General features: G+C 41.7%; 1 protein-coding gene across 2 annotated transcripts in view; it reads left to right on the top strand.

Annotated features, from left to right (window-relative positions):
- Positions 1 to 14,274, top strand: part of CPA6 (carboxypeptidase A6) — an 85,923-nt gene extending 71,649 nt beyond the window's left edge. For both annotated transcript variants that reach the window (XM_014939588.1, XM_014939589.1), the window contains exons 7-11: positions 347 to 457; positions 704 to 794; positions 5,799 to 6,001; positions 10,789 to 10,873; positions 12,825 to 14,274. In XM_014939588.1, coding sequence (XP_014795074.1) covers positions 347 to 457; positions 704 to 794; positions 5,799 to 6,001; positions 10,789 to 10,873; positions 12,825 to 13,012 — 678 coding nt within the window. In that variant the 3' untranslated portion in view covers positions 13,013 to 14,274. The remainder of the gene's footprint in view (positions 1 to 346; positions 458 to 703; positions 795 to 5,798; positions 6,002 to 10,788; positions 10,874 to 12,824) is intronic.
- Positions 14,275 to 14,512: the final 238 nt, after the last annotated feature.

Genomic DNA, 14,512 nt, shown 5'->3' with positions numbered 1-14,512 from the left:
TGAGAATCTATTCCACTGACTTTCAGCTCCTCCATCAAGAAACCCTTTGTAGTATGCATTTGCTTCTCTGTAACACGAGGTGTATTTTCTTGGCTATTGAAGGTAACTAAGCAGCAGAGAGAACAGGGTCTTTTAAACATCTTTTTTCACATGTTCACGTGCTGCCTTTAATCGCGTTTGCAGGCAGATGTCAGCCTTTCAAGCCCAGCTCTGAGGATGTCAGTGGTGCCCTGAGATGAGGTCTCTGCACTGCCAAAGGCCACGTCACCATCTCAGCCTGTCACAACACTTAACCGGGAAATTATTTTTACTATGGAAACTAATTTCTTTGGCTTTTCTGCTTTAGGCTCTTCAGACGTACCAGACTGATCCTGTCATGAGAAAGATGCTAACTCAGCTGTATTTCTATGTCATGCCTGTATTTAACGTGGATGGATATCACTTCAGCTGGACACATGTAAGTAGTATCAGTGGTATTACCCAAAAAATTGTTCAGACAGGAAAGATCGAATGGTTGCTACATCATTTAAAGGTGATTTTCTGTATAATTTGATCCATCACTTTGTGGCATGCAAAAGGGGAGTAGATTAGTCCAGTTAAAATATAATACTGAATATGTTTACCAGAGTTGGTTTGTTATGTGTACAAATTGATTTTTGCCAAAATACAGTAATATTATTATTTATTTTATAACTTATGATAGGATCGATTTTGGAGAAAAACAAGATCAAAGAACACGAGGTTTCGGTGTCATGGTGTTGATGCTAATCGCAACTGGAAAGTGAAATGGTGTGGTAAGTCTGGAGATACTTTGGTCCACTAGTTCAGATTACCCTGTATTTAATTATCCAGGAGAGTAAGTAGGTTAGATCACATCCCCTTGTGCTCTCTTTTCCACGGTTAAAGGTTGGTTTGTTATGTGTACAAATTGATTTTTATTATTATTAACTATTTTATAATCTATGATAGGATCGATTTTGGAGAAAAACAAGATCAAAGAACACGAGGTTTCGGTGTCATGGTGTTGATGCTAATCGCAACTGGAAAGTGAAATGGTGTGGTAAGTCTGGAGATACTTTGGTCCACTAGTTCAGATTACCCTGTATTTAATTATCCAGGAGAGTAAGTAGGTTAGATCACATCCCCTTGTGCTCTCTTTTCCACGGTTAAAGTTGAAGGTACTTCCCCATAAAGCCACAAGCCAGGGCTCAAATCTTCCTTCTCGCTTCTGAAAAAATAAAGTTCCTGAACTTTGGAAAGACACATCTTATCGAAAGTTAAAAGTTTTTATGGCTAGTGTGGCAAAGGCAAAACACCACACATACAGCTGTTGTGTATTTCTGCAATCATCTAAATAACTTGAAGCACAGTAATGAGCCTGGCCCATTACATTTCAGGATTTACCTGACTACAGCTTCAGGAAACATTTAAACTTCATTTTATTTAATTTGTCATTTCTCTGAAATGGCTTTAGCTTTGGAAATGTCAGACTTGCACTGCTTGCCTCACAGAGAAATGTCTGAGAATATTTTAAGACCATTATTATTAGTGATTTAATAAAGAAAGAAGGTGCTTCTGAACGCAGGGAGATCCAATTTTAAACTCCCGGCACTTCTGTAAATACTTTCATGAAAATCGACCTCAGTTTTGCATAGAGAAGGCAGCAGTAATGAAACACTCGCAGATTTGGAATGGGTCCACTGAAGAAGAAGTGGTGCTTTATTAAATTTCACAGCGAGACAGTGCAACTCACACAGGAGTGAGCAGCCACACGAGTTCTGGCGCAGCAGAAATAGCACTTTGCTGTGAGACACGGCGATACACACCTGGCTTTTCTGCTGACCTGCTCTCCCAACCCTCAGCAACTTCCTTCACCTCTCTGCGCAGCTGCTTTCTCATCCAGCATTCATCCCCCTTCCTTATTTACATCGTAATCTTGTAAAGACAGAAATGGTGTTTGCACAGCGCTAGCGCAACGGCCCTGCCTTCAGCCCATCCCTCTTCCACTGGAAGCCTCTAGATGTTTCCACAACACTCCGATTCCTTGCAGCAGGAGAAAGCACCGTACAGTCCAGCTTGCTGTGATTGGATTCTTTAAGTAGATTTTTGAGAACTGTAAGGGTAAAAATGGGGAGATTACAAGGTGTGAGTGAACAGAAGCATACGTTCAATACAGTAAGGAATTGTGAAATATGCTACCCATTTTTTGAGTGAACAGAAGCATACGTTCAATACAGTTAAGGACTTGTGAAATATGCTACCCATGTTTTTTTCACTCTGCTCACAGTAAGGAAATGACTGACACAGAAGCATTTACAGAAAGCCTGTGTTGGCCAAGAATCCCTCCACTACAGAAGAGTCCCAGGGCTGCTATCCTGATCTTTAAGGCAAATTTCTGCTGCAAAAATAATCTAAAAATGAATCAAAGTCCTGCATCACTCTTACCATCCTGTACCTAAGTGTGTAAGTCACAGCTGCAGGTATTTTGGGGACATAAATTCACTGTTCAGAAGATGGCCACAGGCATAGTTGGAATGAACAGTTCTCTTACAAAGTCTTCAGAGCCATAGTATGGGTACCTGTCACTGCAACATTAATACTCACTCAGTGCATTTTCTTTCTAGTCCTAATGAATCTTCCTCGGGTTCAAATCACTCTGCTCCTCCCTCTTCTTGCCCCCCAGAGGCTGTATTAAAGCACACTTTTTTACTCAGTTCCGAAAACGTTTGCCTAGTTTTCAGTAAAAAACCATTTTTTTCTAGGCTAAGTGAAGCTATCACAAAGCACACACACATTGTGTGTTGTAATCCACTACTTGTTGCCTTTCTCCACTTCACCGAACATCAAAGATGGGTCCCCACCCCAGTTTAAAAAATAAAAATTCATTCAAGGTTGCTCGTCATCCCACCCCAAGCACATGCTCTGCTTCCCACACCTGATCCCAAAACTCCATCTGATTCTTTATTTTGCCAGAGAATAAAGCGTTCTTTCATGAACTGTGCTGACTGGTGCTCAAAAGGTCCTCACCCAGCACCCCGTATTCTCATTAACCTGACACTAAATGAGGCAGAGAAGAATCCAGACCGTATCACACTTTGAGGCTTGAATAAATCACAGTGTGTTTGACATTTCATACTACCTAGGTTTGTAAAAACCTTTTAATTCGGTTCAGTCGCACTCGGTGGAGATTAGGAGACGGTTTGGAGATTAGGCTTGAACTTCACCCTGGGGCTTCCAGGTGGGTGTGTTGTGGCAGAATCCGGCCCCAGCAAAGCCACTGAACCAGTTGGTAAAGATAACACAGCATCCCTTCTGCTTTCCTCTTCCCTCCCAGTGCAGGGCTTTGATGTAAGCTTTGTGATGGTGCTTCTGCATTCTCTAGAGGCCGAGAAAAGGGCCGTATCGCTGATGGTGACAGATTTCGCTTTGCAGTGCCCTGTGCCCAAAATAATGTACAGATATTGCACACAGACCCTGGTGAATACTGACAGCAAGATCTCCGAGTGGAAATGCTCCTTGCAATATATATCTACCTGCAATAACTAGCACAAGGGTTTTAATGTTCATGAAATAAATAGCAATTTTAAGGCCAGTAATGCGGCACTTAGAACTGAACTATGTCATAGGGCCAATCCAGTTAAAGGGGTTTGGCAGGAGGGTTGGACTAGATGATCCCCAGAGGTCCCTTCCAACCCCATGTGATTCTGTGATTCTATGGGTTGCATCCAAAGCCCCCAAGAGAGCAGCAGTGGGGGTTAAAATTTCCAGTGCACCCCAATTTTCAGCGCATTGAGGACAGTTTCCCCACCCTGGGAAGAAGAACTGGCTGCAAGGAAGCTTGAGAACCATGCTGCAGCTCATCCATCCTCCCAGCCTGCCTTCTGTCCCAAAGCATGGGTTTTTATCAGTCCCTGCACACATTTCCTTTGTACATTTGATCTCCTGATGGATGTTGGAGGATTCCTCTCCTCCCCCGGTCTGCTATCAGGTACAAAAATAAGGCAGCATGGTGACATTTTGTGCGATGCCATTTTCTTGTCATGACTGTAACTCAGAAATTTCACAGGAGTTGATACATACGGTCTCTTTCTTGTGTTACTTTAGCAGAACTTCCAGTATGAAAATCAAGAATATCCTTACATTATCCAAGGCCACCATGGAAACCCTCTCTTTTTACTACCAGCTTCATTTAAGGAGAAACGTTAACTACAGCTGGGATTCCAATGTTTCGTGGCAGTAGGCTGGACAGTTTAGAGAGTTTTTTCTTCCCTGAAAGTCACTAAACTGGGTCATATTTTACCATGGGGTCATTTTACCTCTAGCTTGTAGGATTTTGCTGTTTATTGTCAGTGATGTCCTGTTTCATGATTCAGTATACAACACTGTTACGGGATACGTAGTATCCATGAAAAAAAAACCCAAGGGCTCTGGAGGGTCTGTTAAATAGCTCTCCTTTAGCTATATTATCTGACAAGACATCGAGGCAGAGTGCTCTTGGGATTTGGATGACTTGGTGGCCATCTGTTCTGCAGGGAGGAGACCATCTGCCCTCTCTATAACCCTCCCATATCCACTGCAATCGAAGCACTAATACTTTCTGAAATCCCCACCTGTGGCCATTGAATGCTAGCCTCAATTTTCATATTACAAATGAAGCTGCAGCATGAAATTCTTCCACTTTTTTTTTTGGCAATAGGTTGACTGCATAACCCCAGTTTTTTTCATATTACTATGCCTTCTCACACCGTGTTCTTATTATTTGAAGATGGGAGTACTTACTATACAAAAGAAAGATAATAAAACACTGCTTTTCTAAGTCCCTGATGACACCAAGGAATGTTGCAAACAAACAATTATTATTCTGCAGGTCAGTGTAAAACATGTGGCATTTTGAAACCACAGTGGATAAAAGAGCGGAGTGGATTTGCATAAATATTGTTCTTTTATGCCCAGGCCCTAAGCTGTAAATGAGACACAGTGGCTTAGATCCAGAATTGCTAAATGATAAAGGAGCCACTGCCACATCTCCTTTTCTGCGTTTCATCTTTCAGTACCTCACGGGATGTTGCACACGGGCTACACATCTGCAGCTTACTGCCACCAGAGCAGTGACATGGTGAAAGACACCCTCACAACCAAAGCCCTGCACCAAACTTGAGGCAAAAATAAGCCCTGTGCAAACGGAGATGATGTCTATTTTAGCTAACTGAGCAATCATCCCATGCGGCTTGTCATTTTTTCCCCATAAGGTTTGCAAGAGTAAAAATAGGCAGCAGTCAGGGACTATTCTCATGTTTTAAACTGGTCTCTAAGACAATGCCTTTTGAGGTTATCTACCTACCTACCATCACCGTAGTAGCTAGTATGTTAAAATGCTTTTAAAGGCTAGATTTGTCTTGGCAGTGACTAGTGGAAGAGGTCTAGCACTCTGGCTTCAAATAGAACAACTGAGACCTTTCAATAGTTTTAATACTGGAATGCTATCATAAAATGTGCCCCTCACACAGAAAGCCAGGGAAGGAAACACAGTGAAGTCAGACTCTCCTTTTTCTGTTGGGTTAAAAATATGTCCTTTGGGCAGAACTGCATGTAGTTGGCCAGTTGGCAACTGGGTGTATCTACTAGATGACTGAGCAGATTGCTGTGCTGAGGTCCCACTGGCTTCTTCAGTCACAAGAAAGCAATTTGTTTATTGCTTTCCACGCTTTTGAGTGCAGGCCCACACAGGCTGAGCCAGAAGCTGGTCCTCAGAAATTCTCCACGAGCACTTACCACCAACTTTCTTTTTCCATCTCTAGATGAAGGTGCTTCATTTCACCCATGCGATGACACCTACTGTGGTCCCTTTCCTGAGTCTGAGCCCGAAGTAAAGGCTGTTGCTCATTTTCTCCGGAAGCATCGCAAACAAATAAAAGCCTATTTGTCCTTCCACGCGTACGCGCAGATGCTGCTCTACCCTTACTCTTACAAATATGCAACTATTCCAAACTTCAGCTGCGTGGTAAGTACATTAAAGCTTGGGAGAATATGCTTCCCTTTATAATATTTTTTGGTACGTTTTGTTTTGAGAGGAGGCTTATTTCTTCAATGCTTTGCACATATTTAATATCGAGCAGTATTTATTCTGGTTCCGTTCGCAATCGCGTTTCTGGTTATATAACCTTCGTTCAAAGTGAGTCAGCGGTAATTTGATTAAAATGGTATAGTGCCTTCCATCCATCAGTCCCTTTAAATTACTTTATAGGATAAATCCCTGGGTTTTAATTATAGTTATTATCATTTTATTTAATTAACTGCAATGGGAATTGTGTAGTTAAGTCCTTGGGCATCTAGCTCAAATTCTGTCCCTTCACGCTCAGAACTTAAACACTAGAAGCACAAAGAAGATAATCTTCCATTCTATGAACAAAATAAAATCAAAATGGCTTATATTTATCAATTAGAGGAGAAATCTTGTTGATTTCATTGAAAGTAAAGCTTCCATCGCTTTATGTGTCATCCCGCTCAGACGTAGCGGCTTTAGCCCTTTAAGACAGGCAGCTGATTAACATCAGATGCTTTGGAGTTTTGTCTATTAGAAGAATAAATTAATAAGATTATGGTTTTTGATGCAAGCCTATTGATTTACAAATACGTACATTTCAGGTATTCCATGCTCATCCAAATGCAGGAGAACTACTCCCTCTGCTCACAGTTTAAGGCCTGTTTTTAAGCCTCCTGGACATAAAACCCTCCCTGTGGGAGGGAAATTCTTAGGGAAATGTGGCTCGAGCTTCACTCCTGCTCACAGACACAGATTGAACCAAACAGTAGCAAATCTCTTTCTTTTGCCCTCAGTCCATGGTAAAATTACATTGTCCCCGTATCTCCCATTTTGGCCTTGAAAGTTGCGGTGTCATTTAACTCACTAGTTTAAGCTAGTTTACTCCAAAAGGAGCTTAACTGCACCTTAGATTTATTCTGTGCAGAATAAATGATGTTGTTAGTCCCCGGAGCTTCGCTGAAGTTTCGCTCAGCTGCCCTCTCAGGAGGCTGAGCAGCCAGCACTCCACAAATTCAACTCTCTTTGTGGGTTTATTTCTGTTAAGACACTTAATTTCAGCAGCTACTAAAAATTCTCCTGCCTGACGTCATTCTTGGGAAACAGAGCAAATTAGAAGTTAACTAAGCAGCCAGAGCAGCTAAAAATATGAGACGTGGGGACTGGCCACCCAACCTTGCATTGACTGTGAATAAATCCATGAGCCTTCTTTTTATTCTATCATCTTCTTCATCCTCTTTTGTGGTATGTTCCCTGAGTGAACTGGTCACTGTTACTTACCAAAAAACATAGACTTGGAATTTACAACCATGGGATTTCATTCCTTTGAAGACCAGCAGGTGCAAGCATGTTTTTTTAAGAACAGACAAGACAGCAGAAGTTTAAAGACATAGGATTAGGAAGAATGAGCATTGGCTCTGCAAGAAGATGACTGCTGGGTATCTTGATGAAGACACATAATACTCCTGATGAGTAACATAAGGCAATACCAGGAAATTCTTTGTAAGGAAAAGGAGTTTTCACACATACAAGTAAATCTTCAGTATGTGTTGTTCTTGTTGCTCAAAGGCTATTTCCATTCTAGGGCAGGGAGTAACTGCCCCTCAGTGCACACACTCTACCTTTCCATCCACAGCTTTTAGACCAAAGGAGTGCAGTTTTTGATGAAGAGTAGGTGTTCTCCGGGTTTGTGAGACCTGGGATCAGGCTTCTCATCAGAGGGAGTGAAGCACAGACCTAAAGGGACAAAGAAAGACACTGTTTTAGACAACAGCCCTGGACAAATGGGAGCCAAATCCCAGTTCTGAATATTTTTTCCAGTATTTGGACTTTATACTTCTATTTATTGCAGTGGCTCAAAAAGAACAGTGAGGTCAGAATAAGAAGCTGAAGTAATTTCCTGTTATTTAGAAAGCTCATTATGGGGATCATAGTGAAAATGAATGGAATACTGTTGCTTATTTATTTGTTTTTTAATATTTGCCCACAGCCAAAGGCTCCATCCCCTGGTGGCTCTGAAATGAATAGTCCTTAATATTTGAAGTGTCTAAAATGGTGACTGAGGCTGAGGTTTCAGATTCTCCAGCTCTCTTGGGGAACTCCGGTGATCTCTATTCCCAAGCTTTGTTGGTCTACAAGGCCTGTGTACAGTGGGCAACTGTGGGACTCCACGTTCATAGCATGACATTTGGTGCTAACAGCGGGCCACAATTAATCCTGAGCAGAAGAAAGGATGTTTCTGTCTGGGTCGTATCATTCTAGTGAGCTGTCAGTTACCATTTCGATTAAAGTCTTCAATTATTCAGAGTTGCTTTGAAACTGGAGAGCTGTGTACTGATCACAACATGCATATTCTGTTCTAATTTAGGCACAACTCTCCTATTAACACTCTCCTGAAATCTGTTCTTTTAAGATACTTAAAACGAAAGAGCACTTCTGGATTGAAAAAAACAGCAGAAACATTCATCTACCTCAAGAGCTTTAACTTTCACCTACTTTTCATCCTTCTTCCTCCTGTACAGTCGTTTGCAGTGAACTTAAATGGCATGACTGAGTTTGCGTGTGTCTTTGTAAAAATCTGGTAATTTCTTGTGAAGCCTTCTCCTTGAGGATGTTCAAAGGCTGGTTGCCTGGATTTATTCAGGATCCAACCTGCCATGGTGTGACGCAGTTGAGAACTTTCCCCTTCTTTGAGTACATAACTCCAACAGTGGAAGCAAGCAGCACCCCTCAAGGCCAAGAGCATCAAGCTCACAGTGCCTGGGGACACCTGCCTACATAGTGGACGTGGGCTTGGGTCACTCCCAGGCTGCTTTTGGGCCATTGCCACCTCTGCACAGGACCCAGTACTGCTAGGCTGTTTTTAAAGGGGCGTTGCCAAACCATTTCTTTAGAAAGATTCCAACAGGGCTTGCTTCTGTTGTCTCGTTGCTGTACAACGAGTGACTCTTACATGGGAAGTCTTCTCCTTTGTGGCTATGTTCTCCTTCCCATGGTGCATTTAGGAGGACATCGCTGTCCACCACGGCCTTGCACTTCCACCTCGTCACCCTCATGGGGTCCAACACCTCCAACCCCATCACGGGTCTTGTGTGTCATGACTCAACAGAAGTTGAGGCATCTATAAGAGGAGGGAGAGTTCCAAGCGGTGGCACTTCCCTCTTCGTCAGACCTCCTCCCACCTCGTCATTGGTCTCAGGGTGAGTCAGAGATTGGTCTGGGAACCACATCTCACCACAGCAGAAGTTCCTGGCAGCATTGACTTCAACCATCTCTGCCCCCACGCACTCTCTGGTGGGGTGGCAAGAGGAAGAGAAGGGCCAAGCTGAAAATGTCAGTCTCTGGCTGGAAAACAAACAAAAAATCTAGTTGTGCCTAACATGTTTTTCTGATGGAGTAAAAAATTGCTTTTCCATTTGCTAAGAGCATTTCTCAATGTAAAATGAACTCTTCGAAGCCCTGCTTGCTGGCCAGTAAGTGAAAATGAACTTTTCTCTATTTTTCTGAAATGACAATTTAAAGCAGTTTTCTTTGACTTCTCTACTTGGGTGGGCAAGACTCACAGCAGGAATGTCTGCATGGGTCAGACCAAGGATTTAGCCTGAATCCCAATTCCTGCCAATGGCAAACAACTGGAAGGTTACAGAAAATGTATGATCGGAAGGGCAAGTATAGAGTAATCCTTCCCCAGGGCATTCATCTAGTGCCTGATGAATAACAAGGTAAGGACCAGGTTCATGAAGACTTGCATAAACTGAAACCTACAGCTCTTCAGTTCACAGAAATAAAACAGCTAAAACAACCATTGCAGTTTTACCCAGTGGTTCAAAGTCCAGCATTTTCTAGGTCCACCAGTGTTCATTTCCTGCTCTCTGTAGGGAGATGGCTCTGTGTTTTCCTAGATATTCCCAGCCTTCACTGTACCTTTTCCAGGATCCTATTCTTTGGGATCATAATATTCCTTTTTCTTTTGAATTTATGTGCCCTTTCTCTGTGTTTGGATGCATTAGCCGCATGTGAGCTTCAGAATTTGCCATGGGCCACCCAGTCTCACAGGATGCCGTGAACATCCTAAACAGACCGCATCCATAGGGGTGTTGAAATGTAGGTGTGGGTTTTCCCCATACAGCACTGAAATCCCGTTTCTGCAACAGTGGAAAGAGTTCTCCAAGCCTATATCATCTGGCCCAAGAGAAGGTTAGACCAGCAGTGAACATTCATCTGTCCATCATCAGGGGTGGAATTTGCCTCCTTCCTTCTTCCCACTCTGCTCACTGAACCACTGTGGAGTGTCAGCAAGAGATGATTCCTCCTTCACAAGCCCAGCAAGATGAGGTTTAGTGGATTGAGAAATGCATCCATGGGTACCAGCAGAAAATGCCTGCGTGGCTTTTAAAGTGCATTTAAAAAGAAGTTATTTCATCTCATGGTCTCACGTGTTGCCTGAATTTGTTGTGTCGCTAAATTGGTATATATACCTGTAATTACAAATACTTAATGGCTCGTCATTCTCAGTGCAGGGAGCTTCTTTATGCCATGAAAATACTGAATCAAGTTTTTCAGGGAATTAGGGAATTTCTGTCAATAAAAATAAATAATGCATTTATCCTTTAAAATAAGTTTAAATCAGCTGTTGTGGACTCGTGGAACACAAGTGTCGTGCAGGAAGTCTGTAGTTTGCGTTCCAATCCCATTACAGTTTTTAATTCAAAGTCTAATTTATGTATTTGTTTTTCTGCCCCACACAGGAATTGGCAGCCTATAATGCTGTTAACGCTCTTCAGTCAGCCTACGGTGTACGATACAGATATGGTCCTGCATCTAGCACTTTGTGTAAGTTTTCCTCCGGCACAGGCTTGTGACTTTGACCTACCTATAGTGAGAAGGAGATTACCTTTATTAAAACAAAGAAAGCAAACACTGTTTAAAGCGAACTTTGTTCCAGTTGTGGTTGGTGAGGAAGGCGGAAGATGAAGTTTTGTAACTGATTCAGGCAGTTGATTGCAGTAAGATTAACTCAATTGATGCAATAGAAGAGATTAAACTGCAATGCATTTGAGAGGCAAAATCCAGCAAGTAACATATAAAACCAGATATTATTTTAAAAAACAAACATAAAACACAATCTTAAAAAGCATATCTTTATCATGTACTGTAAACGCAATACTAAGTTACAGATTATTTGTGAAGAAATAATTCAAAATAGTTTTTGTTTTTCACCATTACTTTGCCTCTCCTTCTGTGCAATTGTGAGAGACAAAACTATTCCTAGAGCTCATTCTAAAATTTAGGATGATGTCTTCAAAAGCTCGGTTTCAAATGTCTCTGTGTCTAGATGATGATAAATGATAGCAATGGTATCTTTATTTGGACATCCTCCATTTTCCGGAGAGCGATTACAAGTGCATTTTTCTCTATAACAAAACTTCTTTAAAAGACGCTTTTTAAATACATAACAATATTTGTCAGGCAAGCTCTCCACGCAGACAGGTAAGAGAAAAAGAAGTTCAGTAGGTTTCACAGAATCAGAGAATGATGTGGGGTTGGAAGGGACCTCTGGAGATCATCCAGTCCAATCCTCCGCCAGAGCAGGGTCACCCAGAGCAGGTCCCACAGGAACGTGTCCAGGTGGGTTTGAATGTCTCCAGAGAAGGAGACTCCACCACCTCTCTGGGCAGCCTCTGCCAGGGCTCTGCCACCCTCCCAGGAAAGAAGTTCCTCCTCATGTTTAGGTGGAACTTCCCATGTTCCAGTTTGTGCCTGTTACCTCTTGTCCTGTCACTGGGCATCACTGAAAAGAGACTGGCCCCATCCTCCTGACACCCACCCTTTAAGCATTGGATTTCAGTGTTTCAATGAGACAGGGTTTTTTTACTGAAACTTTGAGGCCTAAAGGCTCTCGGTAATGATAACAGACATTGAAAAAGGGAGAAGCTTAAGTAAATAGCAAGATACAAGTAACCACCTGCATCTCCTCTGCTGTTCCTGTGTTCTGGATGGAGCCCCACCTCACTGTGGGCCTCCATCCCCACAGCATATTCATCACCTCGGGCTCATTACAGCGCAGGCAGTCGCTATGTCAAAGGAAGAGCAGAATTAATGCCAGAATTGCACAGGAGACAGCAGGCCACATGAGAGATGGATCTTTATATAAATATGAGTGTCTTGGGTAATCAACATATGGAGATAACGAAAGCATAAGAAGCATATTTCCTCGGGAAGGTTTGTTAATATTAGACACCACCTATGCAAATGCTCTCATGCTGTAAGGAAAGGCTGAGAAAACAAGACAGAAATGAAAAGAATTTTAAAAGCACTTTGAAAAGGAGAATGTAGATTACTTTATCAGCTTTATCCCTTCTCCCTGCGAAGGAATTGCCTAAAAAAAACAAGTTAAACTTAGGAGCCTGTAGAGCTCTAGTCCAGCTGGGAAACCTTTGTGGAAGCAAAGCGTTAGACTGCACTCATCTGGGGACAAGAACTTTATTTTAAATATTCTCTTTTATTAAGGTTTTGCTTTACACACAAAAAAAAGTTAGTTATTAATTTTTTTTCCCTGTGAAAACCAAGGATCTAATCCTATATTGTGCTGAGCACCTTTCACCAGGTGCCGGGCCCCCATGTCCTTCTCTGGAGTGTGTCCAGGATCAGGGCAAGCAACAGCTGGAGTTGCAAGTATATCCACTGAGTCCTGGGGACAAAGTACCACAAGAACCTGCTGGTGCTTTCAACACAACCTGCATTTAATGTATTTTAAAAATTTTCTCCCAATTCCCTCTTTCAGATGTGAGTTCTGGGAGCTCTATGGACTGGGCCTACAAAAATGGCATCCCCTACGCGTTTGCCTTTGAGCTGCGTGATACTGGCCATTTTGGATTTTTACTTCCCGAGATGCTGATCAAGCCAACCTGCACAGAGACCATGCTTGCAGTTAAAAATATAACTCTTCATCTGCTGAAGAAATGTCACTGAGAGCTATTTCTAGGAGCACTTACTCCCCAAGTGCTGATGCCTTGCAGTGTGTTTGGTTGCCATTCTAAGCTTGGCCACTTCAATATTACGGAAGCTAATGGGAAATGTGGTGGTGTTTCTACCAGATCTGCCTGGTGGAAAACCAAAAATATCATTTAATATCTGCGCTACAAAAGTCCATAAAGTTGATATACTAACTTAGTTACCAGTTTGGAGTAAAATAGTCTGTTATTTTTGCAATAAAGCTTTGATTCTGCAGCTCCAGCTGGGCAGGCCCAGGTCCACATACAGGTGCCTGAAATAAAACTCCACTTCCAGCCATTCCCTGGCCATACTGCTTTCCCTAGAAGGAAGAATTCCCTTAGTGAGGAGTCTCTCGAACCAAGGGATAAAGTTTACATTCATGTATATGTAGTGTGTCTAATGGCAGAAAATGTCAGTACTGTAAAATGTCAGTACATAGTAAATGACAGGCCTGTGGCAGTAAATGGCATATATTGCAGCTGGCCATGCTGCAAGTGGCAACGTGGCTTTGTTCTGCACATATACAGATATATGTATATGCACTTTTGCTATGGTTTTTTTCATGTAATGGAAGAATTTGACCCAAGGTTTCCTTTAACTGTTTAGCGAAACCTATTTTCAAATGTATATATTGTGGGGGGCAGGACTCAAGATCAACATATTGCCTTTGAGACATAACTTTCCTAGAGCTGCGTAAGAATGATAATGAAATATTATTGAGACATACAATACTCTGCTTTATGGAGAGACCAGAACTGACAAACCAACTTGCCATGACTTAGGACTTGGAAACAGGGGGTCGCCTGGTGCATCTGGGTTCTGCTCTAGTCAGCGTCTGCCCATTCCCACCAGCTGAAGATCTAGCCTTAAACTGTAATTACCTGATGTTTTATTTATCGGCATTCTTGCAGTGAGTTCTGTAGCTCTATGGCTGCGTGGCTGTTCTTCTTGGAAGGCGTATTTTTTGCATGTTTTAATGGAATTAATAATAGATTCTTAAGTGAGCCGGAGGTGAAAGCAGAAGCTTTACAGCTGAAATACAGTGAATAAGCACCATGTTTGAAAGAATATTAACAAAAGCACAAAGAATATAACAACTTGTTGAGGGGTTTTTTTGGTACTTTTAAAATAGTATTTTTTGATCTTATTATATCTGCAAAAGCATATATTTTACTTTATTAATTTCGAGTTTAATCTTATGCCATAACATGTTAAATAAAACATATTTGTTAATAAAATCATCAAAGGCTTTCAAAGTATTCTTGATATTTCATTTAAGTGTTAAAGCTTTAGTTCAACAATGTGACGATTTCACCTATCTATAAAATATTATTGACACCAAGAATGTGATATTTTAAAAAGCCTACATCTTCTCTAAGTAGTTCAACAATGTGACGATTTCACCTATCTGTAAAATATTATTGACACCAAGGATGTGATATTTTAAAACACCTACATCTTCTCTAAGTACTTGAA

Source organism: Calidris pugnax, unplaced genomic scaffold (assembly GCF_001431845.1).
Source record: "Calidris pugnax isolate Ruff unplaced genomic scaffold, ASM143184v1 scaffold5, whole genome shotgun sequence".
Classification (NCBI taxonomy): domain Eukaryota; kingdom Metazoa; phylum Chordata; class Aves; order Charadriiformes; family Scolopacidae; genus Calidris; species Calidris pugnax.
The sequence above is the reverse complement of the archived record's forward strand: the minus strand, read 5'-3'. Positions and strand labels throughout refer to the sequence as shown.